Below are 27,163 nucleotides of genomic sequence, written 5' to 3' on the forward strand. Positions count from 1 at the left end.
TGCAGACATGCAATTAAAAAAATTGAGCACTGGCCTTGGTTAATAATTAGTCCTAAGAATAAACCACTAAAGTGCTTCGCTGTAGGCCACAATGGATCAAAAAGTGTTTAGTGTTACACCTCACCAAATTAAACTTAATATAAGACAAATATAGCCCAAGTACATAAAAAAACACTTCTTAGGTTAATTGTGATTTCATTTGCTAAAATTATCCTATCCAACTTGACTCCTTGGGAAATTGTAATTCTCAGATCTTTACAATTAAGAAATCATGTAACAGAACCCTGACAACATAAAGTAGGCTAAAATAACTCTAAAGTTGTGAAAGCTATCGACATCTATCAGTCTGGAAAGGCTTACAGAGTCCTTTCTGTGACTCTGGGCCTCTATTAGAACACAGTAATCCACAAATAGAGAGAACCATGAAACAGTGTTGACTCTTTTATTTATCAATATCCTGTGAGCAAGGTCATAAAGCAACATAGAACAACGTCTATAGCACTGCAGGCCTCACAAAGTTCACCTTTGGTCAACATGTATTGCTCAAGGATGAGAGAGGAACTGAACAAAAATGGCATCTATGGATAGAGCTTCAAGGTCAAAACCACCTCTGAGCACAACGAGCATCTCACATGTGCAACCTTCTACTGTTACCACGTAGAAATTGATTCGGCAAAGCAGAGCGGGTCCAAACTTGATCAAAAAGTCTAAGCCAGCGCGACAATCAGGTATTAGATATAGGGGGTGTTCATTTTGTCTTTTTCGTTTAAATGATTTGATTTGGATAGCCTGTTTCCTATAATTAATGTAATCACCATTTGGAAACTAATAATTTTATTATTATTTCATCATATTATTTTCATTTGATTTGAAAAAATATGTTTAATCTGAAACCTTTGTAAGAAAAAAGTAAAGACACCGTATTTTTTTGCTGCATGTGCCATAAAGTTTTTCCCAGACTATATAGACATGAAGTGCTGTTAAATGTTTCTTGGAATCAGAGCACACCTTTTATTTCCTTTTGACAGAATAGGCCAGTGGATGCCTGATTGATGATTGTTCCATCTGAAAAGTATTTCAACAAACATTCATATAGTTACCAACCAAGCTACTTAGATATGATCGCTAACACAGTCGCATCATATACTGAATTTCAAGTGTTTCTAATTATTTCCATTTTTATTTTTCACAATTTAAAACTGAATAAACAAAAATGAAAGGGTGCACTTTGTCATGCATGTCAGTTCCGTTTAAATGTAAATCTCTAAATATAATTATTGCTAAATATTTTCTGCATGTGCAAAATACCTCCTAACAGTTGTCCAGATGTCAAAAACATAATGTGAAAATCAATAGTTTAGTGAACAAGACAAACAACTATGTTTTCTCAATAAGGCACAATTGAGTGAGTTCTCCTGCAGAGATTGAAAAGGGAAGTTATTCCCCTCATAGGGTTGCAAATTGATTGTTTTTCTTGGATGTTTGTGGATCATTTTAAAAATGCTGCACGGTGGTTTTTGCACGTAAGGTTTAAGACCTCTCCAAAGAGGCCATATGGTGCTCTGATTAGACATTATGATGATAAATTTATTTCCTGAATCTGATTCAGTGACGCAAATCTCACTGCTGAGCCGTCCAGTTTTAGTGCTTTCTTGTCAATAAAAAAACGCCTCAGCTGGAGCTCGGACGTGCCTGCAAACAGGTACAGCGTCTGTTTTCTTTTTGCATGATGTGCTGGGTTTTTATGTTTCTTCCATCAGCCGAAGATTCTTCGTCCAGCTCTGCTTCCTGGAGAGGAGGTGGTGTCAGAAGGGCTGCGGGTGCTGCTGGACCCTGACGGCAGGGAAGAGGCCACCGGGGGCCTCCTCGGGGGCCCTCACATCCTGCCAGCAGAGGGGGCTCTCTTTCTTACCACATACCGCATCATCTTCAAAGGCATTCCTCATGATCCATTAGGTATGCACCCGAATCACAGCAGTGCTGATGTCACAATCGTTGAAATAGTATAATTTACATAATACCATTGCAGATAGTCATAGAATATCCAGTGCCACGTAGGGATTTTCTTAATGCTATGAATGACTTAAAAATTCTGTTTTTTTTCTTCCTGATTTTTTCTTCCTGATCTTTGTGTGTTTGTGCAGTGGGGGAGCAGGTGGTCATCAGGGCGTTCCCTGTGTCCACGCTGACCAAAGAGAAGAAGATCAGCATCCAGAACCAGCTGCAGCAGAACATGCAGGAAGGTCTGCAGCTCCGCTCAGCGTCGTTTCAGGTAAACACTCGAGCGCGCTTGCCAGGTGATTCCTAGTTTTGCTTGTTGTTAAACTGTTGGTGGGTAGAGCTCAGCAAGTTGCTGCTCAGAGCTAAATTATCAGCAGGAATCGTGTAATTTGGTGGCCTAACCTAACATTGCAAAAAAATAGAATAGTATTCAGTGTTGCACAGATCATTTCTGTCAGCTCTCAAAGGGTTGGCGTTATGCAAACATTAAGTACTTCATAGTGCTAGCACCACCCTGCTAAGGACACTTGCCTTAAGATAAATTCATATTATGTTGCAAGTTAATTTCTTCAGTGGGAACAAAATCCAAACAAAACAGTTTTAACAAATCACAAGTGCCACAATTATTGAGAGGCCTGCTGCTACTTACTATTGTCAGCAAGATAGTTCATACTGTCCATTCCTCTTTGCCTTTTTGGCTTCTTTCTTGCTTTTGTGACCTCAAAATGCCACTCTTTCCTCCTTTACCGTTTTTCTCATCATCAATGACTTCTAGATAAATTACTTCCCTCTGCAGCCCTGTCTATACTGGCCCAGTTTTAAACTGTTTAATCATGGCTCTCACTGTAGATACTTCCAAGTTTTTTCAAGTAGCAGTCATATTTAGAGCCTGAACTTTTAAGGCATTGATTTAAATTAATTACATTGATTTTAACACAATTATTCCCTGTTTTTATATGCAAAGGTTCCATTTGGAACCTATGTGCGTATTTCTGGTACACCTGTATATCTGACGCACAAGCGACATCTGCAAATAACGACAAACGGCAAAACCTTTTTTTTGTTTGCCCACTGGAAGTTAATTTTTGTTTCAAAAAGGAGAAAGAAGGAGTTACTCCATCACCCAAACTATTATAGCTTAACATGCCACCTCAATGCAAAACATGTTGCTAAATAACCTAAATAGCTGATTAGGAATAATTAATACTTTTGTTATTAAGCTCTTGTGCCCATTTATTCAATAATTTAGCAGCAGAAACTGTTTTTGAATTTAAAATGTTGCTAATTTTGTCGATGTATAGTTTTGGTTAAAATGTGATTAATTAAAGCCCTGCAATTAACTTGATTAGAAATTTTAATCGAGCCCCACCACTAATCATATTGTGTCTAATTCCAGATATCCATCTACACTGTAGCAATTTACAGGCTTAATTGAATGGCATAGTCTCTTGTCTTTCCCATTTTGAAGAGTGATTAAAATAAAAAAATCATTTTATTTAATTACATATTATTGTGGTGCCACTTTATGTTTCCGTATATGGAGTTCTCCTCATTTTAGGTAATTGAAGGTTGAGTTGTTAGAAAATTGTCTGCATGAGACTACACTGCTAAATAAAGATTTCATTTTAAGTCCTTCAACTCTCCTTTGCTAGCTAATTATTGTGGCTGAGTATATTTGTGCAATTCATAAAAGCTTCAAATAAGCAGCGTACTCTCATAGTTTGGAGATTAAATAAATACATTTGTAGGAATCCAATAAAAACGATTGTATATCTTTTCAGAAACCACTTCTTAACATCACGTTGAAACAGAGTCTTAAACCCAGAAGTGACTGAGCTATTCGAATCAAATTCCTCCCAACTCTGTAACAGTCAGTGTGACGCAGGGAGTACAAATTACGATTTTATGGTTGTTTGAATGCCAGTGTATGTGTTGGAAGTCCACCAATATGGACGGTCCTTCATCCTGCGATCACCTGCAGTGCTGGGTTTCTCCATCCTACGACATAACAGGCCCCAACTGTGTCATGCTCTTTGACGCTGACCTTCAAACCTCCTCCATGCTGTGGACAAACTGGTATCAGTCATGTTATGGCTGCCAGAGTCATCTGACCTTAACCCTGTTAAGTTGGGTAGGAGTTTCTGGAAACGGCTGAAGCGATGTATTCATCATATATAAACCTTTTCTATGAATGTGTGGTGAAATCACAGCCTAGCAGCTCAGAGTGGAGAGAGTTTGATTCTTGATGAGGCCCACTTTTTTAAGCATCATATTATTTTCCATTGTTTCACTTAAATTTGATGTTTTAATATCCCCTGATAGCAATGTCTGTCAACAAAAAAAGGAACCTGAAATTTATGGGTGTGTTCATACTTTTGGAAGGGGTTCCACTGAGTGTGAAATATCTTTTAAAAATCCCTGTGGTCTTGATATTACAAGCTTCTCAGAAACAAAGACAAAAGCTGTTTATGTGAAGCATGTTTTTGTCCTTTTCAACTTGCTCTCCTGTAAAACTGTTTTATGGTTCATTCTTGTCGTTTTACAGATCAAACTAAGCCCAGTTGTTCTGCCTGTGCACAATGTTGTTTCTGCACTGGCTGTGCGTGCCTTGTTGAACCCAAACACAGGCTCATAGCGAGAACTTTACATGCTCTCTCTTCTAGAGTAAATTTTAGATTGGTGTCTGATATTTTGTTAAAAAGTTGTGGCTTTTTAAGTAATCGTATTTGTTTTTCTGTTTCAGTTAATAAAAGTAGCCTTTGATGAGGAGGTTAGCTCAGAGGTGGTGGAGATCTTCAGGAAGCACCTGCAGAGAATCCGCTACCCACAGTCCATCTTCAGCTCATTTGCGTTTGCAGCAGGACAAACGGCTCCTCAGCTGATCCTTCCTAAACCAAAAGAGAGAAACACTGGCTTCAGGTTTGCAACCTCAGGGCAGAAATGTCATGTTTTAAAACAATCATGTGTAATGAAATGAAGCCTTAGATAGAAGCTCTGCTTTGTTCTCCTCACAGAACACTGTCGAAAACCATTGTCAAAGGTGCGAAGAGGGCAGGAAAGATCACCATGGGCCGAGGTAGTCAGAGCTCGCTGAAGAAGGCCGACAGAGGCAGCCGGATGACCTGGCAAGAAGATGATGACATTTCAAGTGAGAAAATAGATGTTTTTACATATTGAATTCACTGTGAAGAAAAAAGAAATAGACTAGGATAAAGGTTTCTTAATGTAATTCTGTGTTTTTGTGTCGGATTTAGTATCTGATGATGGAGAACCACCACCCAGCAGTACTTTGAGAGCGTCCGAGAGGTCCACCATGGAGCAGCTGGTGGAGCAGTCCTGTTTCCGGGACTATCAGCGTCTCGGTCTAGGCACCATCACCGTCAGCTCGTCTCGCTCTAAATCAGGCGATCAGTTCAGGATCACAGCCGTAAACAGACTCTACTCCCTCTGCCGCAGGTACGGCTGCCCTCTGATCACCTGAGTTTCTTTAACTTTGTTTTTCCCAATGAAAACATTGGAAAACATTGAAAATAAGCACAACTCTGCTTTTCCCACACTCTCTTCAGCTACCCAGGGCTACTGGTTGTGCCTCAGGCCGTGCAAGACAGCAGTTTACATAAAGTAGCACGATGTTACAGGCACAACCGTCTGCCTGTTGTGTGCTGGAAACATCCACGGACCAAAGCTGTGCTTATGCGCTCAGGAGGCTTCCATGGCAAGAGTGTGGTGGGGCTGTTCAAGTCACAGAATCCATCCTCAGCATGTGGGTTTGCTTTCTAAGAGGCACAGAAAATTCTAGAAACTTGATCTTTTTGGTAATAAATGTGCTAGATTGCTACTTTGGATTACAACTTGCAAAAATTATGGCAAAAACATTACCATGTTTGGAAAAGAAAACACAGGTTTTATGATTAAAGTGGTTATCTTTTCTGTTTTCGTCTTCAGCACCAGCCTCCTCGTCAGATTCATCCAGTAGTCTTGAACAGGAGAAGTACCTTCAAGCCATCCTTAACTCCATCCCAACCATTTTCAAAATTAATGGCACCAATACCCTGTCCAATCGCTCCCTTATCGGCCTTTCACCAGGTAAAATAGTATTTGCACCACTGGTTTGTTGAAGTACTGTTCAATAAAACTATTCATAGCAAAGCCCATTTGCTATGAATGTCAGGTTGTTGTTTTTTGCCTTGGTATCAAAAAAGAGAAAACAAAATATATTAGTATCCACTCGTACTTCATGATCATATTTAAATATGTGATGCATTTTTGATCATAAGGTAAAGTTTTATTCAGGAAAATTCTTTCGTACCAACTTCAACCTTAAAATCCATTATGGCTGCCCTGCATATAAATGTTGGTTATAGCTGCTGTAAATAAGTGTTTGGACTTTTTACCATTATTTTGTCAAACCTTTCCACATAGTGCTATACCAACTTCTTCATTGAAGTTGTAATGTTTGAAAGCACAAAATGCTGAGAAATGCATTACTAGCGGCTTGTATCGCTAACAATAGGCTGGACACTGAGAATATCAATTAGCAAATTCCTCTAGTTTTTGAACCTCGATCTAGAAGCTTGGTTTTGTTTGCTCGATGTCATTCCCAGGTCTAGGTTCTGACTTATATAGCATGAATATTCACCAGGAGCTGTTCCCAGTTCTCTGTGGTATTTTTCAGTTTATAGAGAAAGTTCTTAAAATTTTATCTTCTGATTTTTTCTTTTGAAAAGTTTCTGAGAAAGAAACAATAAATATATTTGAAAAACTCCTCAGTTTGCTTAGATACTGTACATGACATTCAAAGTATCTTTAGTTTCTAATAATTGTTGTAAATGTTTCACCATGTATGACTACAAGCTACATAAGTACCACCAGCGATGGTTACAATATAGTGTGAAAAACATTTATTTAGACTAAATATGTTTACGTTTTTATCCTGTAATCGTCGTCTAATTTTTCACATACAAACTTAAACAAAATTACACCGTACGCTGATGATAATCAGATGTCTTTGTGCCTTGCTGTATATAACATTATCTGCTTTTAATGACAAACTGCGGAGAATGTTTGGCCTCTGTTTATCTTGTAGATCTACTGTAGTGTAAAAAATCAAATTTGTTTGCATGTTGACGAACTGCTGCAGTCTGATGTTATTATGGTTTTCCAGCTAGAGCAGTAAAGATGGATTTTCATATAGAGCAGTACCAGTTGGCCTGCTTTGCACAGCAGCTGAAAACCAGAGCATGAAAATGGCGGAAGGCCAATAATGTTATCAGTTAACAGTAATGGCTCCTAGTCAAAGCGGGGGGCATGAGAAAGGGCTGCTTAAAGCAAACAGAACAAAAGTCTCTGTTGCCTTTGCTGCCAGTCGGACTGCTCACACACCTTAAGGTTTCCCAACTGAGACACACTCTGACCTGAACTAGTTTCCATGTCTCTTTAGAAATTAACCCATAGAAGTGAAGCTGGGACAGATTTATTAAATGTAGGCTGCTCTTGGAAGTAAGTGAGGATATGAAGATTGTTGGTAAATGGAGCTGGAGTGATATCAACACACAAACCAAAATTACAATAAGATATTATCATAATATCACAATTTTACTCATTAAATTGCATGTTCATTCTTGGTTTGTCGGGTTCAAAAAAAAACTTTTACTGTTATAAAACCAATAATATTCTGAGCTGAAAGATTAAGACAACTTTTAATTTTAACTGAACTAAAAAATAATCAGTAAATATCAACAGGTTAAGCTGCCTTCTCTGATGCCCGTGCCCCTACCTCACCTGATTTAGCTTCAAGGAGAAGCATTAGGGCTCCTGTGGGAAAAAACTAAGCTTGTTTTCTGAAGGGACAAGAGGCCACATAGAGTTCATTTCTTCCGATAAAAAAGAAAGTGCACAGTAGCATTTGTCGAAGTTATTTCTGTTTTGTTTTCTTTGTTCCCAGGTAATTGCTTTCTCCCTTTTTGAGTCTGGTCAGCAGTTATCTTTAATGACTTATCTTTATGTATACTTCTGTGCGTGCATGCGTGAGTGTCCAGCAAAAGAGACAGAGAAAGAAAAGGAGACTGTTTGTATTTAAGGGATTTAAAAGGAAATTGGTACAATAAAAGGTTATGTCAGAATCACCAGACTGTCTAAGGTCTTTCCTCGGTTCATTCATCTCTGACTTCTCCCAACCCCGCCTGAATCCTGCTAACCCAGACAGTTTCTGCACATTTAGCTCAAGTAACTCTTGTTTTTGGATCAGAAAGGATTTCTAGAGGGGAAAAAAAACAAACAAGCAGATTTTGCTGTGTTACTATAAGCTTATATAGACATAATGTGAATGCAGTTTTCATCTAATTCTCATTCTGAAACTCTATACATGTAGCGTGCGACTTGTGTTTACATCCTGTTTGCTGCATCATTCTTTCGCCTTCAGGCAGTGAAAGAAGAACATCGCGGTTATCAAAGATGACTCCCGTCCACTTGGAGATCCCATTCTCAAACAGCTTCACCAGAGGAGGTGCGTGTTTGACGTTGCTTTTCAAATATTCGGTGTTGTGTGTGGTTCTGCTGCCAAGTGAAACATGAAACACAAGTGTCACGTCAACACTGTAGCTCTCATCTAATCCCTTAAAGTCACAGTGATGAGAGCTATGTAAATTCAATGGCTCCATAAATTTAAATTCTTCATTTGTGAAAATTAAGCTTCTTTGTGTAGTGAGAAAATTCTTGAAATATTTATATTTCATTGGGGTGAAATTCATAAATGGCATCAGTTTTTTCCTGGGTTTTTTTGCCTGTAGTTTTCCGAACTCATTAGCAATTCTGTAATGCTATCCTCCAGATGAAGACTTAATGTACCGTTAAGCTGTTACGTTATTGTGACTGCTTGTGTTGGAATGTGAACTCTCAGAAAGAAACCTCAGTACAGTGTTTTTGTCTCAAAGTCAGCATATCTCACCCATTACTCACCAATTCAGTATAAAAGTCAAAGGCAAAAATAGATTGACTCAGCGGATTTTGAGCTGAAAGTATGACACATCACCTCCTAAATTTTTGCACTGGTCTTATCAGTAAAGGCGAGTGCATGTTTTTTGATCAACTTGAGTTACGAAAACCGCATGTAAGATAAAACCTTGGGAAAATATTTGGCAACCTAAAGATATAATTAAGTTTTTTTTCAGTTTTAAGATTGTTTTCTTTGCTTGGTTGCAAAATTAGAAGGATTTGTCATGCTATCTTTATGAAAAATGTTTGCTAAACCATTTTTACTCACGGCAGCAACTGGGAGAGGGGCGCAATGACACTCAAAGTTATTAGAGTTTTCACTTGCTTAATTACGTGTCTAGTTAACAGGCGCCTCCCTGTGGTCTGCACAGTGTAAGGTGTAATAATCCTAAACACTGCTGGTGGCTGAATTTATATTTGATTAATGACTTATGATTCAGTAAAAAAAAAAAAAAAAGAGGCAATTTTGTTTTTTGAGTCTTGGCTGCAATTGATCTAGCTGTGCAAAAACTCAACTATTTAGACCTGTTCTTGAAGATTCTTTAGAAAGGAATCTTAAAACATTGTTTGTGTTTTTTTCCTATCTCTACATTTTATTCTAGATGTTTGTATACACTGTATAAAAAGATACGCAGGTGTTTTTAACCGAAGATTTTCTGTGGCACCAAAACTATGATTGAATTTTTCCATGTTAATTAGATTTTTAAAATCTGATTTTAAAGAAAGTTTAAAACATGTAATCATGCTGTCATTTATAGTGGGTTAAAGTGATTTTGACCTCAGGCAAAGCATTTAGCTTGAAATAACATCAAACAATGCAAAAAAGAAGGTTGTGTCTTTTTATACAGTGTATGTAGAAGATATTTTGATTTTTTTTATGCTAATATTTGTCCATCCATTCATCCTGTTCAGTTCTTTCGCCAGTGATTTTGGCAAAGAAAATTCAATACTTCTTTTCTGCTAAAAGATGATTTAGGCACAAAAAAAATCACTTTTGGCAAAAATTGTGACAATATTAAAAAATGCTCTTTTTGCAGAAAGGGCTTTAATGGTGATTGGGAATGTGATCAGCTGTGTCTGGGACACCAGAAGTTGGGCGCTCGCCCAGGATGCCATCATGCACTGCTCTTAGGAACAACACAAAATGTTGTTCTCTGCACAAAATAAACCTAAATCTGGTCTTTGTTTCTTTTCTTTTTTTTAGACTCCACCAATCATAACATGAAAAATTCATTCATGCTTGCTGATGTATGACAATCATTCCTCCAGTGATTAAAACAAAGAATTTTGATTTTGACTGCTACATAAAGCCCAGTCTACTGTTTGTTTGCATGTGTGTGAGGTTGTAGGTTTGGTTGTTATGGTGACTTTAATTTGCCCCATCCTCTCTCCTGTACCCAACAACCACCCAGTGCTTGAGTACAGAGACAAACTATTCGCTCACTCAAACCAAAAACCTGCCACTAAGGAAAGAATCCACAATCAAGGTATAGTGAAACTGTTGCTTCCCCTCCTGTCTAACACATCTGTAGAGCCTCAGGCTTTCTCTAATCTACACAAACGCTCACTAACCAGGTCAAATAACATGGCTCATTCTGCTGCACAGCTCTTGCTTAGACCTTTGTGTAACATCCTACTAATCATGGCTGACTTTGCTGCTACTCCTCTGGGAGCTGTGGTTTTTCACAAGCCATAGTGGCTGCTTTCATGTGGTCTTTTCTGTTGTTCATGTCTTGGCTCAGCATTGCTGTGGTCAGCTATGAGCCGGGTCCAAAACGACAAGGAGAGGAAGCCATTTGTCATAAAACAAGACTCAAACGTAATGAAAATTCTGCAGCTCAGAGAAGACACATCAACTAAGCAAGAAAGGTGCATGCCAGGGAATACAAATCCCTGATATATATATTTCAGGGATATATTTGCTGTATGTGTGACCCCGGTGTTTTTCTGTTTATAACTGAGTCATCTTAATCCTGTCGTCAGGTCTGGCTTCAAATGTAAACAGTTAACTGATTGTAGCTATGAAACGTTTTACAGAGAGCTTATAAAACTTGATACGTTTCAAAATAAACTTCAGCATATTTTGAAGGGATTTTAGTTTAAATGATTAAAAGCTCCTATAAAACTTGTGTGCTTTAAAGCATTTGGAAAAATGAATGAAATTCAAAAGGCCTGAAAGTGATTTTTGTGGAAAAAAATCACTTCTCTCAATGATGATTTACGATGTTTGGACATTATGGCATGCTGGCTATCATAGAAATTGGTTCGTAGACTTGTTGACTCGCTAAGAATTCCAGCAACTTCTGCTTCTAATATCTCAGATCCACACAGACAACTGCTTTGCTGGCAGACACAGAACATTAAGGTGTTTATATAATCCAAATTGAACGGCTGTGCATGTGAATGCAGTCTGCATGTCGTACGTTATTCATTATTCAGTCGTAGTGTATTTGACAGCATGTGTACATTAGTGTCATTCAGACAAGCCGGCTCCTGCATGTGTGCGAATGTATGTGACTTATTAATTTTATATTGTTTCTGCAGGCATGTGGGCCAGTCTGCGTTCAAGCGGCAGACTCTCTCAGCATCCGTCACAGGGCGACGTGGGCGCCAGACTGGCAGGGAAGGATCTGGCGCCCCCTGCAGGAAGCAGCAGTCTGCAGGCTCAACTACGAAAGCATCGAGCCGCCTTTTACATCTTTGGAGAAAAGTCACATCTCAGGGTGAGAAAGAGAATACCAGAAGCTTCGATAAGTTTTATTTTTCACTAATATTTGTAGCTCATTCATTCTGTTTTGACCTAAAATCTACTTTTATATGAACCGTGAACACAGGCTCAAATATTTCTTTTAGCTGTTTAGGTTATGGTCACATTGTTGTCGTGATCTATAGGAATCATACTTCTTCCCTGCGATTTGACATGTATGTTTCTGTTAATGTTTGCCTGAAAGCTATGGCAGAGTGTTAAGTAGCCCAGCATGCAGAACATTTAAAGATGATTTATTGTGCTTTCTTAAACAGTTAGTATACTGTAGGTCTATGGGCTACACAAAACATGTTCATTACTTTTTTTTTGCACAAAATCATTCTTAGACAGTAAAATTTTAGTCTGCTGAGTTCTGCCTATTTTGAACTTTCAAAACGGACCGTTTTAGGACCTCTTGTCACTTTAAACCAAATAAGCTGTTGCTGGCCACGCCCCAAAACTCAATGTTTACACTTGCAAGTGAAAATGGCTGCAAACACATGCGCAATTGTACAACCATACATCTTTGAAAAGCAGAAGTGGAGCCTCCAGCACCACCAACAAGAATGCATCAAGTGGTTTCTGGATAGTAAGTCAATAACCAAACACTTCTCTTTTCCAGCAGCTATTGTACAGCGCATACAGTGGTAAAACCAGCTGGCCAAACATGCTGGAGCTCAGTGTGGGCTTGACTAGGGTTGCTAAGTAACAGTGCAGTCAATTATGACTTAATAATTGAGAGGTCTTTCTTCTAAGCGTTGTTTTTAGAAGCAGTTCAAAGTATAAAAAGTGCAAAATGTGAATTTTGCATACTAGGTCTGCTTTAACATAATGTTCATCTACCAGAGTTTACAGTTATGGTAAGTGTTGAGAAATTACACCCCTCAGCTATGTAATACTGTACCAGCGTTCAGGTGCTTGTTAACTCAAATTACCATCAAATGACAAATTCTGATAATGAAACTAAGGTTTTCTTAATACTACAACAACAAATCCATAGCATTTAAATTTATCAGTTTCTTGCCTTTGATTGTGAACACAACACAGGGACTCAGACTGGACTCCTCGCTGAACTGTGAACTGGTGCCGGTGGAGTTTGCAGACGCGCGTCAGGTGAAAGCTGCATTTAAGAAGCTGCTGAGGGCCTGCGCCCCCAGCGCCCCTTTGTCCGACTCGGAAGACTCCTTCCTCAAAGCCCTGGAGGAATCTGAGTGGATGCTGCAGGTGACTAACAGCCAACAAATCTACAACAGGATATTCACTTGGAGCCCGGCTGAAAGTTATGTGGGAATGAAAGGGTCATCCTGTATAGCAGATTCACATCATGGATAAATTATGTGAATAAATCCACTCTGAAGCCATTTTCCCAAAGGAAACACATTCTTAAAGAAGGGCTGAGAGCATGCTAGTTATCTGATTGGCCCCCTGCAGCCTTACACTTGGCACACAATACAATCTGTGGGAATCTAGCAGCACTGAATAAGTCCTTTTCCCCCAGACCAAACATGACAGTATGTCCATGGTGGGTGAATGTGTCTATATTTGCTCATGTGCACATATGTCAATGTCTCACAGCTTCACAAGATCCTGCAGCTGGCCCTGTCTCTGGTGGAGCTTCTGGACAGCGGCTCGTCCATTCTGCTCAGCCTGGAGGACGGCTGGGACATCAGCACACAAGTGAGAGAGTTGCATTAATGCCTTCCTGAGCGACACAATTAAACACATACAGATGTGAGGAAGAGAGTGAGATCAGTTGACACACAAAAACCTTTGGCAGATCTCTACTGATTAAGATCTCAAGTGAGACACCCAGTTTCCATGTGCTGTCCACATTACAGCGAGGATTCGTGTGATTTGATTAGTGCTGCAAGTGTGTTGTGCAAAAATGTCTTTGGTTTAAATGCCTCTTTGAATCATTTTGGTTCCTGCTGATTGTTTTACGTGTGGAGAGCTTCCCGTAGATCGTTAGTTTGTGCAGCCATGCTGAGGAATCCTGTCATGTCATACTTTGTTTCCGAGTAGTTTATAGAGATTGAAAGCAGAAACAAGTACCTTCACACCACACCTCAGAGACAGCCATGTGTGATTCATAAATATGCCGTTTCTCCTCTTCCCGCTCATCCTCTGATCGGCTGTGTCTCTGATATCCAGATATGATAATAAACTCTCAAGTATTTCATCCTTGCTTCACTAAATCAGTCGTAAATCTAATCTTGGTTTCTGGGCTCATGGTTCTGATTTTGTAGGTATGTAAACATGTCTAAGTGCTGATCTGTTGTCAGTATCTTAGCATTTTTTATTTGTTTTCTGAGCTCATGTTTTCCATGGTGACCTACGCTCATGTAAGTCTCCTGATATGTTTATGAGGCTTGTAAGGCCCCACGCTGCTGCTCTGAGGTTTCCTCATGCGCGGCACGTGTTCGGCCCTGAGCATCTTTCTCCATGGGCCGCCGGCTCCAGCAGGCCAGGTCCAGCTCGGCCCCGGCACTAACAAATGGGATCCATATGCTTTGGCTCTCCCTGCCTCACTTCATAGGTACCCAGCAGACAGGATACAGAACTGTCTTTGCTTTTTTTTTTTTTTTTTCCTTAAACACTGTTCATCGCACTTCTTCAGAGGCTTCATTTAGTTGCCAAAGCTCAAGGGATTTTTTTCACCACTTAGGGCAGGGTCTTCTAGTAAACCTCACAAGGGAAAACCTAAACTTTGTTTCTTGCTCATTCGACACACGTCAGGGCTCATTAGCTAAGGGGACGCGGGCAGAGTAGCAAGATAACAACACAGCATGTATAGACAAGTGGTTCTTAATAGTTGTTTAGTAAAAATTGGACAGGTGTGCCTCAGTGGTTTCAATAATAAATATTGAGAAATTAGCTTTTGTTTTTTATTTTTTAACCCTCCTGTTATGTTCGTTTCTAGGGTACAGCAAAAATGTTTGTGGGTCAATTTGACCCAGGGAGTGTTTAATCATGCAATAGTGTCAGAAACCAAAAACTTCCTCCAAAACATTTGTATCTGATTATTAACTCCAATACTAACCATTTCAGTCAATATTTGTGCAATGATGTTTTATTATTTCTCAGAAATTAAGGATCAATGACGACAACCTACTCATTTACTCAATTGGACATAAAAAATGGAATTTACATTTTTTATGTCCACTGAAAAAAACCTAGACACAAAAAAACAATAATTTCCTTGAAATTGATCTTTGGTAAAAAAAATTTATATTACACTTTTTTTTTTTTCAATGGGTGATCTTTATAATTGAACTTGAGACACACATACTGTTCAGGGTCAAATTGACCCACTGATTAAAATCAAGACAAATGAGTCATGCAGGGAGTATTTATGTTTTCCTCCACTTCTGCTGAGTGTCACTCAGTGTGAGTGGGGTTTGTCCACGGGAACAGAAGAAGTTCCTGTCAAAAGTTGTATGAACACCTGCTTTCTCGCAGTTTCCTAGTGAAGTAAAGAAATTAGTGAGAAAGTGGGCTTGTGTGTGTCGGCGTGCGCATGTATTTGTGTGGTGTGTTGTGTTTGTGTGTGTATGTGGTGAAATATGGTTCATAGCTGCAAGGAAACATATAGAATTGGAATTTTTTAAATCTTTTTTTACCCTTCAACTTGACTGCTGGGTCAAATTGACCCGAACAGTATCTAAGTAAAAAGTAGACCCGGGGTTATAAATGTGTAAAACGAATTAATTTTCAATTTATATGTAGACGGCTCAGCAAGTTGATACATCACAGATTCTGCATAAATGTTATAACTACAACTTTCAGTTTGCAGTTTGTACAAAATTGCACTAATAACCTTGATATATTTCTGAATAGCAGTGTTGCATAAAGCATATATCATTTAGAGATTGTTTTTGAAACTATCTCTGGCAACAGAGAGTAAAAATTAATGTGAAAAATTCAGTTATTTTTATTGCTATAATATGTTCATTGTGCATTGTCATTTTATTGGGCTGTAACATCAAGAAAAGAGACATGACCACAATACTTTATGAGCTCAGCAAGAGATGTCACAATTCCACTCATTTCATTTTAATCATTTAGTGCAACATCAGCGTAAAAGCATGCTCTGATTTTCTTTTTAAATGCTGTCAGGATCAGAAGTCAGAACTGCATGTTGTATGGTGGTCAGTTCATTGTTTGCATTTGCATTTTAGGGTTTCAGCAAAAATAGCTGGTAGCTAAAATATTAATTTGAAGTTCAACCAAATTTTCTTTTTCTCATGTCTTTAGAAATTGACTACATGCAAAAAAAAAGATTAAAATATTTCTAAGTTGTATTTTTTCTCCTTCAGGGATTTTCTTTCCGACAGCTAGAGAATTTATAAATCAAACTTCTCAGCAGTGATTTAATAACAATCAACATCTCATGTAAAACTCTGCAATGAACTGGCCTCTAAATTAACTGATTTTCACACGCTTGGTCCCAATGCTCATGCACTATTCAAACCGGGATCACATCAACATCGGCCCATTCAAATCGACCCATTCAATTTTAAGACAACGGCTTGATGATCCATGAAATCTGCTCAACTTCCTCACATTTACAACATTGCAACACTTTTTAAAATATGTCGGCATAAATGGCAGAGTTAACAACTTGATCCTTGTCTTAATTCCCAGATTTCTAAAATCTAAACGCTCCAAATCCAACATGGTGCATGAAATACAGAAGTTGACAACTCTAGCATAAAATTGAGCAACTTGTCTTTATTTCATTCAGCCTTCCTGTTATCTGCTTATAGTTAAACTCTCTATGCTATCACACCCTAAATAAACTACAAGATAATATCTTATCTTGTAGAAAATAGTTTCCTTTAATTAGCTTTTTACAACTCTGTGCTCAGTCTGACTTCATGTTTAACGGGTAGCTTTTATGTTTTCTTTTTTTATCAATAATGTAGTGTTGTTGTCAGCCTGACCTGGTAGCAACCAGATGCTTTCACCGATAGGAAAAAGATGAGATTTATAAATTTCCCGCTAGTCTTTCCTGACTCAGGGTCGATTTGACTTTGCATTTCTAATAAATGAAACCGTATTATGCAGGTGTGATGGTATTTACCGTGATAATGGTCGATCTGATGAATGCTCTGGTCTTTGTTATTTTTTTATCTGTTGTTTCTCCTCTCAGGTTGTTTCACTGATCGAGCTGCTGAGCGATCCCTTCTATCGAACCCTGGAAGGTTTCCAGGTGCTCCTGGAGAAAGACTGGCTCTCCTTCGGCCACAAATTCAGCCAGCGGAGCAATCTGAGTCCCAGCAGTCAGGGCAGCGGCTTCACTCCCATCTTCCTGCAGTTCCTGGACTGCGTGCACCAGGTGAGCTTCACGCCTCTCTACCACAGAGCCGCCGAACCTTCCAGCATCTCCTCCTCTGCTACGTGCCTCTCCTCAGCTTTCCCCCTGTGACTCTTAACTCCATTCATGACTTGCTTGTGAGCTCATGAGATTCCTCAAAACTAAGTAGACAAGTTGAGCAGTTCAGCTGTCGTTAATTAGATGTTTGTGTAGCTAGGCACCTCTCAGAGCTGGATGTGTTACAGTTTATTGCACCTCAGCGTGTGCAGAGAGGCTGCTACCCAGATGCTCGGTGATCAGAGTCGAACTGTCTGTTCTCGCGTGTTTCAGTGTTCGCTTTTTGTTTAAAGCCGCATGTGGAAGATTACAGTTTTGGGGATTGAAGAAAGGAAGAGGGGAGAACTTGGGTGTAGTTCAGGCATTGTGGGGGCGGATGGGAGGGAGGAGGAGGGAGAGGCGCAGATTTAAGAATGAATCCCCCACAGCTGAGGACCAGAAAACTGTCCTCTCAGAAATGCAAAATCAGAAAAATGCTGTGGGGGGGGGGGTTGTGTTTGTCTCCTGAGGTCTCACAGACCCACTCCCATACACTTACATCAACGCATAGTTTCTGCATTTGTCTTTTGAAAGTGTAGGCTTGGCAAACGAGACGGGTTGGCGGCGTTTCTGGGGTCTGGAGAGTTATAAACAGGGGAAGGGAGAAGAGATTCGGACAAGAGCTGAAAATAGATGTGCCTCATCTCTAAAACAGCTGTTGTTTTTGCCAGGAGACCCAGGTGGCCTCAAATATTCAGCGCTCTTGTTGGCCACCTCACCCTTCTGAATGGGAACAATAGAGCCACAGTCCAGTCTGGCCTGTGTCTGCTGGTGGCGATATTACTGACCTTTGAGAGTATAGGAGATGCTCCTTCCTGTTTCTCGTGTACACGCTGGAGAGATGTGAAGCCGATGCACAAAGAGGCATCTCAGCTGTCCCACACATGGAGAGAGACTCAAGGACTTTCCCTCCCGGCCTCTAGCTGTCTTAAACTTTTCTTCTTTTTCTTTTTTTTCTTTTCAATGTCCTTGCAGATTCTGGAGCAACATCCTATGGAGTTTGAGTTTAATCAGTATTATCTAAAGTTCCTGGCATATCACCACAACTCCAACCGCTTCAAGAACTTCCTGTTGGACTCAGACTATGAGCGCTTGGAGCACGGTCAGTGTCATTAAAGTTTAAACCAGGAATATGGGAAGATAATTTATTATACTGAACTTTGTCACCCAGAAACAATCTCAGGGTGGTGTGGTCGAGCAGGGGCAAAGCACAACCCACGTATTGAGGCTTTAGTCCTCGTGGCGGTGGTCGCAGGTTCGATTCCCGGCCTGCCGACATTTGCCGCATGTCTTCCCCGTCTCTCATTACCCTGTTTCCTGTCGAACCACTTTCAAATAAAGGTCACTAAGGAAACAATTTCAGTGAGTAGAAAACATGAAAATAGTCTTGGACAGCGTTGTGAGGCCACAGGTGTCAATGTTACTGTCACAGCTTTGCAAAAGTATTCACACCCAATTAACTTTTCCCGTTTTTTTTTTCATGTTAAAACCTGAAACTTTAATGTATTTTATTGTGGTTTTATGTGATAGATTAACACAAATCAGTTCAACAATACAGAGTGGAAGGATAGCGATACATAGTTACAGCAATCTGTTATCAGTGATAATCTTAAGAGGTATTTCATACCTCTTAAGATTAAGATATTAAATACCTATTATATAATCTTAAGAGGTATTTCAACAGCACATCGGCCTTAAACCAGGGGGCTGCAACATTTACAGCCTAAAGAGCCATTTCCGGCTCTCAGGCCAGCCAAATAAAACTTTAGCGCTGCAAATGTCACAGGGCTTTTGGAAAAGGACAGCTCATAAAATTGTAGATAAATATCTACTCTCGGAAATGTGTGGTCATTTTTAAAGAATCAATTTTATTCCCATTTTTATGGCTTCGAATAAAGATAAACATAAAATTTAGCAACAAAAAAAAAAGAGGTTGGATCACTTTTCTGTGGGATGGAAAATGAAAAAAACAAAACAAAAAGCATTTCAATTCCTCATGATTTCCAACAAACAGATCTATAAACATATTACATTGTGTTGGAATGAAACACATTCCTTCATTTCAACACAAGGGTAATTAGTGTATGAAACCCCGTGAAATACACCGAAGTTTGAGTTTGTAATTTGAAAAAATTCAAGGTGTAGAAATATTTTCATTAATATAAAAGTTTGATTATATACATTGAATTTCAATGCACTATCAACTTTTCATCAGTTCATGCTTTGAACTTTAATAGGTTGTTTTCATGTGTTTTTGTGGTATCACTGCTGGTTCTTTTGTTTATTTACTCCCACTTCAAAGGGCATTCCCATTTCTACAAACCAGCATACTAATTGCTTTACTCCAACTTTTATGGCAACCTGTTTGTTGTTTTGCGTCGGCTGAAACGATCTCCAGCAGACTCACGGGTTCGTGAATTCATCTGCTCCACCTGCTTCTGCTTTAAACAGGGTTGCTGTTTGAGGACAAAGTGGATAAACAGGGCCGTAGAGGCATCTGCATCTGGGATTGTATCAACAGGATGCACCGGAGGAGTCCCATCTTCTTCAACTACCTGTACAGCCCCTCGGAGAGCGAAGTGAGTCTTTCTGCTTCCTGTCGCTCCTTCGCTGCGATGGTAAAATAAATGGAAAACATTTCAGCTTCAGCAACAATCCCTGTTCCAGTTTAGTGAAATGCACCACGTGTGTCTAATTTAATTGACAGTATTAAGTCAAATCAGTTGCTGCTCAACAAACGCTCAAATTGCAGCTATTCGAAGTGCAATTAAACAGTGAATAAAAGTCATTGCCACATTGTAAAACGCTCCGTTATTTTCCAATTTTTTCGCGCAATTCAAAACTAAACTTAGCAAAGTTTTAAAATGTTGCTCAGAACTTCTCAGTAAACCTAGCTGCTCATTATTTTCATATTTACCGGTGTAAACCATCTGACTACATCAAAATGATTAGAAATATATCGATGTCTGACAGAAGCCAGTACCTGTGTGGGGATTCATTTATCGCATACTCATAACCGGATATAATCTTTGCAGCTGTTAAGGATTATTTTATGTTTACCCACATAAAATTGCCCACATCCTCCTGATGGGACTGTAATCTCAGCTCTGCTAATTTCATTAAACTTAAAAAGAAACTGTAACTTTAAACAAAACTGGTTGAGTGTCGTCCTTTTGAAGATGAAACATGTCTGCTCCTCTTTAAGCCCGCTGTCAGACTTTTACTTTTACTAAACCCTTCCTCCGTATTCTAGATTTTTCCGTCTAATCCCTTTTTACTCTGGTCTTCTGGACAGCTTTCTCTTTATCTTCTTTGACGAACTTTTGGTAACTTGAGTTCAAAGCCTGATTTTTAATGGACCTCAACAGTACAAACCGCTGCTGTGTTGAAGCTGGTTGTGCATTACTGACACCTATCAGCTAAGAGGGCTTTAAATCAGCATTTTAATCAGATACTGGGGATTAGACCACATATTATTTTTGTGTTTCACTCTTGACGTAATTTCCTCTGTTGATCTCTTAGTATTTTTCCACTGCATCAGTGACTAAATATCACAGCTTATAAATCTTGAAATAACTTCTGGAGAAATATTGACCCTTTATTAGACAGAACTGAGCTTGAAATGATGGAAAACTATTGTGTTTTTCATAATTGGGAGGTTGGTGATTGTGAGTAGAATGATGATAGAAATAAAGTCTACTTGGGTTTGCAAACCCCCCAAAAGTAACAGTTTGGTTTGGACTGTCCAAACAGGAATGTAGTGGGACAGTGCTTGTCCACGTCCTTATTTAATGTCCACTTTGATTCACGGGGGAACGGATTTCATTTTAAATTGCATCGATGCCGGAAGCTTCATGTGTGCCATAATCTGAGCTTGTTCCAGCTGTCCGTGATAATCCAGCTGAGGAAATCCTTCGCATTTTTCTTCACAGATTGTTGGGTAAATATTTCTGGGAAAAAGTAAAATGGGTACATAAAGAACCTTGAAGTGTGATTTAACACCCGTATGCCACTAGAGATGACTCCCTGCTGAGCTTAAACAGACACTATAGACTCTATAGACTAACCTTCCCAGCTCTTGTTGTGCAGGTGATACTGAAGCCATTCGTCAGCATCCCCAGCCTGGTTAAATGGGACTTCTTCACAGAGGAAACTCTGTCGACTGGACCATGCTATGACTGGAGGATGATGGCGGTGAGGTCAGAGAGCACGGAGGAGGCAGACGCCAACGCAAACAGCAAGAGGAGGATCGTTTGGCCGTGTTACAGCAACGTGAGCAGTGCCCAGCCAGACGCCATCACCAAACTTCTCACTGTAAGCGTCTGTACCCAAAGGTTCAGGTTTCAGCTTATAGGGTGTATCCTGACGCTTTGGTAATTTGTTTTTTTCTGCAGGACATCGAGAGGCTGGAGGGAGAGCTGAACCAGGGCCCTGAGAAATGGCAGACGACTCTGGAGAGAGTCCGTATGAGCATCCTGGAAGATCTCAAGCAGGAAGGAAACGTGCGTCTTTTAGGAAGAGATGCTTCGTCTTATTAGGCAAAACTACGAACCAAATAACATTTTCTGCAACCTGTAACGTACGTGTGCGTTTCTCTGCAGCTCCGAAAGCAGTCGCTGTCCCTCTCGGGCCTCATTCCCACGTCCAGCCTGCAGGCCTTCCAGCGCCGCTCCATGCTGCACCTGCCAGAGAGCGGCCTGGGCGACGACCACAGCACGGCCACAGCCAACGGGATCAACCGCCGCGCTGCAACACTTTACAACCAGTTCACCCCCAAGAACGAGGAGAACAGGTGGGTCGTGAACGTCCTGAGCTCCGAGACTAACAAGAAGGAACACATCTGATTCCCTGGCCTTCCAGATTTGGAAGGTGATTCAGCCCTTCGGTATGCTCCGTGTCATCTTTGTGAGAATTGTCTGTACTTTCGCTTAAAATCTGGGTGTGTGATTTTACAATTACAGAGAGGTTAAAGTACAGTCTCTTGGCTCAGATGTTGGGATATTTTCTTCTGGGCTGAACAAACAGTCATTAAAATCCACTTTATGTCCGTTTCTTTTTTTTCTGATGGTTTTTGCATCTGCTCCTCATTTTTCAAATTCCAAATGACGTTCTGACAGATGACTTTACAAAGATGAAGTGATTCAGAAACCTAACATCATCACTGCTGAAATTCTGTTCCTTATTTCTTTCTATTAATGGGGCTCAAAATTACTCCAATTTTTCCCAATTGTGCAAATGAAACAATGGAAAAGTAAAAAACAGAAAGTTGTTTACTCAGGGTTTGTTGTCCCAGAAAATAAAAACTGATGGACTAGCTCTCGTCCTTCTCCAGGTCTTATGAGGGGATCCTTTACAAACGCGGCGTTCTGCTGAAAGCCTGGAAACCTCGCTGGTTTGTGTTGGACGTCACCAAACACCAGGTGAGCGGGCGGCTTCTCGTTGCACTGACGCTCCGACCGAACACGGAGCAGCAGGTTAATTCTGATGCCTTCTTAGCTCAGATACTATGACACCGGCGAGGACACGAACTGCAGGGGCCACATCGATCTGTGCGACGTGGAGTCTGTGACGCCGGCCGCGCCCACCATAGGGGCCCCCAAACACATCAACGAGAAGGCTTTCTTTGACGTGAGTACATGTTGATGTTTGGAAACGACGCGAAACGTTTTGATTTAACGCTTGGACACTCAGTCTGGTTTTAATCTCGTTGATTTGTGATGAAGTAGAAGAATTTTGATGTGGTTTTCTTCCTTCTTATGCAACGCACAAATAACACTTGTAATGAAACGGCCCACAGCATGATGTAACCACCACCATGCCTGATGATAGTGTCCTTAGCTTCTAAAAGGATCAACTGTAACATACTTTTTGTCATAGTGGCTAATCAGCTCAAAATTTGTCTCATCTGACCTGGATGAAAAATTGTCTCATTATTGTTTCAAATGATGGAATTGTTGTTTTTGAGACCATTTTCAAGTAATATATTGATAATGGCATAATAATGCAAATTTGCCTTCTGAACTACTAGTAAACCTTAATTTTGCACAGAACACTCCACACTTGAAGTGGAAAATATTTTAAATATGCAAAATAAATTGATCACGCGACTAATTGATTAATTCATTAAGAGCTTATTGCGACAGGCTTAAATCTGACAGCAATGTGTCGGATCGTAAACGATTCCTTGAACTCAGGCGTTGCAGAGCTTATATGCCAATGTCAATTTATTTACATGGCACATAAAAATAACAGACATTGACCAAGCCAGATAACAACAATAAGAACAAGAAAACGATATTTAAAAGTAAGGTAAGATACAAATTTTCTCCATAAACTGTCGCCGTAAAAGAATCTTAAACTCTGATAGAATCATATGTCATAGAATAAGAATTAGTCCGGAGCAAATATTCAAGTCTCAAAAGTCTCGGCTGTCCGTGAAGAGGTAAACCATTGCAAAGTTTAGGACCACAAATTGCAAAAGTTCAATAACTTTTGAATTTTAGCTTGGATCTAGAAACATCTAAGAGGAACTGGTTGGTTGAACTAAGCATTCTTACTCTTACGTTCTTAGTATATGTTCAGAAAATCACAGAGATATTATATGATAAGACTAATAAGCCTTTTAAATTTCTAAAAATAGGAAATAAAATCTCAAAATCCATCCTAAAACAAACCAGAAGCCAGAACCGGCTGCTGCATTTTGGATGGTTTATAGGTGAAGAAGAGACAAATTATCAAACCCTTTTTTACGGTGTTTGGTTGGGAGATATGACTTCACATTGGCAATTTGTCTCATCCTAAAATATGTAAGTCTTTGGCTTTTCTGTTCATTAAAAGCAGCAGAAAAGAGCTTTGAATCATTCTGCTCAGTAGGACACCAGCTGAGGAAAACACAGGCGAATATTCACATTTTAGGTTTGACTCATCTAGACTGAAAAGAGGCTTTTTACTCTCACTGCAGCGCTAATGTGATCAGAAACAAACATGCCTCTTAGGCAGACTCTCTACTTCACAGAACCTCACTTCATAGAAAATATTTGGATTTCTTAGTAATCATGTAACTTCATCATCTGCTTGTGTTTATCTTGTTTTGGATATATATAATAAAGAATCAGGATGTGGAAGTGTTTTTCCATGGATAAATGCTTCAATTTTATATTTAAACATTTTGAATTAGAAAAGTTTGCACTTACCTTATCTTCAATACAATACATATATGTATATATATATATATATATATATATATATTATTTATTTATTTTTTTCTTATCTGATGGCCCTTTAGCTGAAAACCAACAAGAGAGTCTACAACTTCTGTTCTTCCGATGCGCCCAGCGCTCAGGTGTGGATGGATAAGATCCAGAGCTGCGTGTCCGACGCCTGAACGCCGAGCTTAAATGACATATCGCCCTCGTCAGAGGAGGAGTAGTGTGGCTGAGAGCAGCTCGCTTTGGCAGTCAAGTGTCTTTAGCTTAAGGGGACCACAGTGAATAAAGTGCCTGACGGTGGAGGATCAACTTCCTGCTTCTCACCCTGCAGGTGGAGCGCATCGGCCTCTGCTCTCCGCTCCCTCTGATCGGGGAGCAAAGCAAACATAAGCTGACGTTTTTAGAGACTGTGCTACCAAGGAAATGTTAAATTTTTAAAAATATATCTATAGCTATATCACTGGCCATTAAAACTGTGGGTTAAATTTTGAATTTAGAAGCATATAATAAGTAGCTTGTAAAAGATTTTCTATCAGATATTTTACTACAAGGAAAAAGGTTATCGCTGCTTAAAGTATAAACCGCCAAAAACTCAGATTTTAATGCACAACTTTTTTTTTAAAAAGCAATTTGTTTGCACTTAGCTCTAAAGCAATGCACTCTTTACTAAATATTGACTTTCTAACAGATGCAAGCAGCCAGGCTTCAGGCATTATTTACAGTGTACACGTGATCGTGATGGATTAAATGAAAAGAATTTGCACAGAGGTTTCAAAAGGTGTTTGTTTTTTTTATTTAAGTACACAATGTTTTTTTTCTATTCTGTTGAATGTTTTAACTTCTTTCTTAAGTTTGACGTCTCATGCAATGTAAATTATTTTTTATTCGATGTCTTACAGTGCAAGTGTCATTTATTTTTCTGTAAATACTTTTATCACATTTTATTTTATGTCCTGTCTTCTCTGAGCAGGATTTACTTTTCTAAATTTAATTCTGATGTGTTTGTTCTTTTTGTGTCTTTACTGATGAAACTCCCTGAATGTTCCCTATTTGTGGTGAAATGTTGTGAATGAAAATGACCTTCTGTTGTTGCTGACATTCTCCTGGCAGGCTCTGTCTCTCTTAAGGGCTTTTTAATCAATCTTTTGTGCTGTTTTCTGATCATCTGCCCTATGTCTTTACAAGAATAAGCACATGAAACAATTCAAAGATGTCAGAGGTGTTTTTTTGTTACTTCTTCTTTGTACCATGTTTTGTGACGACACTAAGTTTTTGCAAATAAATCGAACATACTTGAGCCTTTTTCAATATTTAGAGTGCTTCTTCCCTCCAACAGTCGGTCAAAGCAGGTAATGAAGGTCTCGGAGACGCTTACCAGAGCTTATGGCGGTCTTATAGAATCCGTGAATCTGATGTTCAGTGTTATTAGCGAACAGCCATGTTTTCTCTGCTCACTGTCCACAGTGCAAAGGGCTTCCTGTCATTATTGACTGCATATCCAAACAAGAGATAGAAGTGTTGTTTGGGATGCAAATGAAAGCATTTTGTTTTTTGGTCGTCCAGCCATGTTGCCCTTTGTAAAAAAAATAAAAAATTGGCAGTAGAATGTTTGGTCCTCCTGATCAGCCTGTAGAGCCTAGAAGACTTTTGATGGGTTTCTACACTTGCCTACAGAATTTTAAGCTTTTGGTTTTTGTTTTATTGAATTTTGTAACATTTCTGAAGCAATTCCTAAATTTCTTCAATTATGCTGACAGCATCCACACTGTAATTTGGGGAGATTTCCATGTCTCAATGCTCCCTGCCAATATTGTGAAAGGTGGTCTGTGAGAAAATACGTTTACGTGTATAGCACATTTAACTCTTGGAATTTATAAGTGCGTTACAAAAACAACTAGAACATGTCTGAAGAAATTTAAACGGGGCCTGCCAAGGTGTGCCCGTCTGTTGGAACCCAGCGTTCTGATCCTAAAAATGTGTGTCAATGCTAAGTTTAGCTAAAATAATATTAATAGCATGTGGAGAGTCACAAGCATATTGACTAAGATGAACTTACTCTATTCAGGATGTTAAAACTAGTGTATAAGCTAAAATGAGCCAAAATGCTAATGTTAGCCTAAATGCTGCAAGGGACATGTGGGGTATCACTAGCATGTTGACTTCCTCCATTCATTGTGCTAAACATGGCTAATAAATAAGAAAAAATGTTAAAAATTTATTTTAGAGAGAAGGCTAATAATTCAGGCTTTATTTTTTTTAATTTTCAGTAATCTTCATTTTAAAGGGCCACACTAATCCCATGTGTAACAGTGGTTGGGTTAAACCAGTCATATCAGTCACATTCTGCTCAGCCCTCCTCTGTAGCTCAATTTAACTCCATATGATCTTTGGTTTCTCAGCTTTATAAAGTAGATCTGCTAAATAAGAGCTGTTCCTACAGTCCTACATGTAGAAATTGTTTCCTCCCAGAGCGGCTGATGTGACTTCACTGAGTCATATGATATACGAGGAAAACTTCCACTATTTCTAGTTGCCATGTTTTTCTCTGACCTCTTAGAAACAATTCAAATTTAATAAAGATGTTCTCTTAATGAAAGGTAACCAAACACCAAGTTGTTCTTTCTGTTATGAATACAGGTGTCTCCCCTTGCCAGAGGTGGATGTGGTTATGGGCCTCAGCTCATGGTGTTTGGCGGATCAGAGCAGCTCTCCTTCAAGGTTTCACTCGGAGGAAGCTGAGGTCAGAGGAAGATCGGGTGTTTTGTTTTTTTTTTCTGGAGGGATGTGGTGGGTGTTTTGTCC

General features: G+C 39.4%; 1 protein-coding gene across 2 annotated transcripts in view; it reads left to right on the plus strand.

Moving 5' to 3' along the window:
- The window catches only part of sbf2 (SET binding factor 2), a 100,252-nt gene extending 74,594 nt beyond the window's left edge, over positions 1-25,658 (plus strand). The window contains exons 22-42 of one of the 2 annotated variants that reach the window (XM_028014328.1): positions 1,761-1,956; positions 2,145-2,272; positions 4,745-4,920; positions 5,016-5,149; positions 5,256-5,457; positions 5,568-5,764; positions 5,947-6,087; positions 8,423-8,506; positions 10,407-10,481; positions 11,539-11,717; positions 12,788-12,964; positions 13,316-13,417; positions 16,893-17,078; positions 18,129-18,255; positions 19,605-19,732; positions 21,243-21,467; positions 21,548-21,655; positions 21,755-21,945; positions 22,486-22,573; positions 22,650-22,781; positions 24,439-25,658. In XM_028014328.1, coding sequence (XP_027870129.1) covers positions 1,761-1,956; positions 2,145-2,272; positions 4,745-4,920; positions 5,016-5,149; positions 5,256-5,457; positions 5,568-5,764; positions 5,947-6,087; positions 8,423-8,506; positions 10,407-10,481; positions 11,539-11,717; positions 12,788-12,964; positions 13,316-13,417; positions 16,893-17,078; positions 18,129-18,255; positions 19,605-19,732; positions 21,243-21,467; positions 21,548-21,655; positions 21,755-21,945; positions 22,486-22,573; positions 22,650-22,781; positions 24,439-24,537 — 3,075 coding nt within the window. In that variant the 3' untranslated portion in view covers positions 24,538-25,658. The remainder of the gene's footprint in view (positions 1-1,760; positions 1,957-2,144; positions 2,273-4,744; positions 4,921-5,015; positions 5,150-5,255; positions 5,458-5,567; positions 5,765-5,946; positions 6,088-8,422; positions 8,507-10,406; positions 10,482-11,538; positions 11,718-12,787; positions 12,965-13,315; positions 13,418-16,892; positions 17,079-18,128; positions 18,256-19,604; positions 19,733-21,242; positions 21,468-21,547; positions 21,656-21,754; positions 21,946-22,485; positions 22,574-22,649; positions 22,782-24,438) is intronic. The other variant, XM_028014329.1, reaches the window with a different exon arrangement.
- Positions 25,659-27,163: the final 1,505 nt, after the last annotated feature.

This window comes from Xiphophorus couchianus, chromosome 4 (genome assembly GCF_001444195.1).
Source record: "Xiphophorus couchianus chromosome 4, X_couchianus-1.0, whole genome shotgun sequence".
Lineage (NCBI taxonomy): Eukaryota > Metazoa > Chordata > Actinopteri > Cyprinodontiformes > Poeciliidae > Xiphophorus > Xiphophorus couchianus.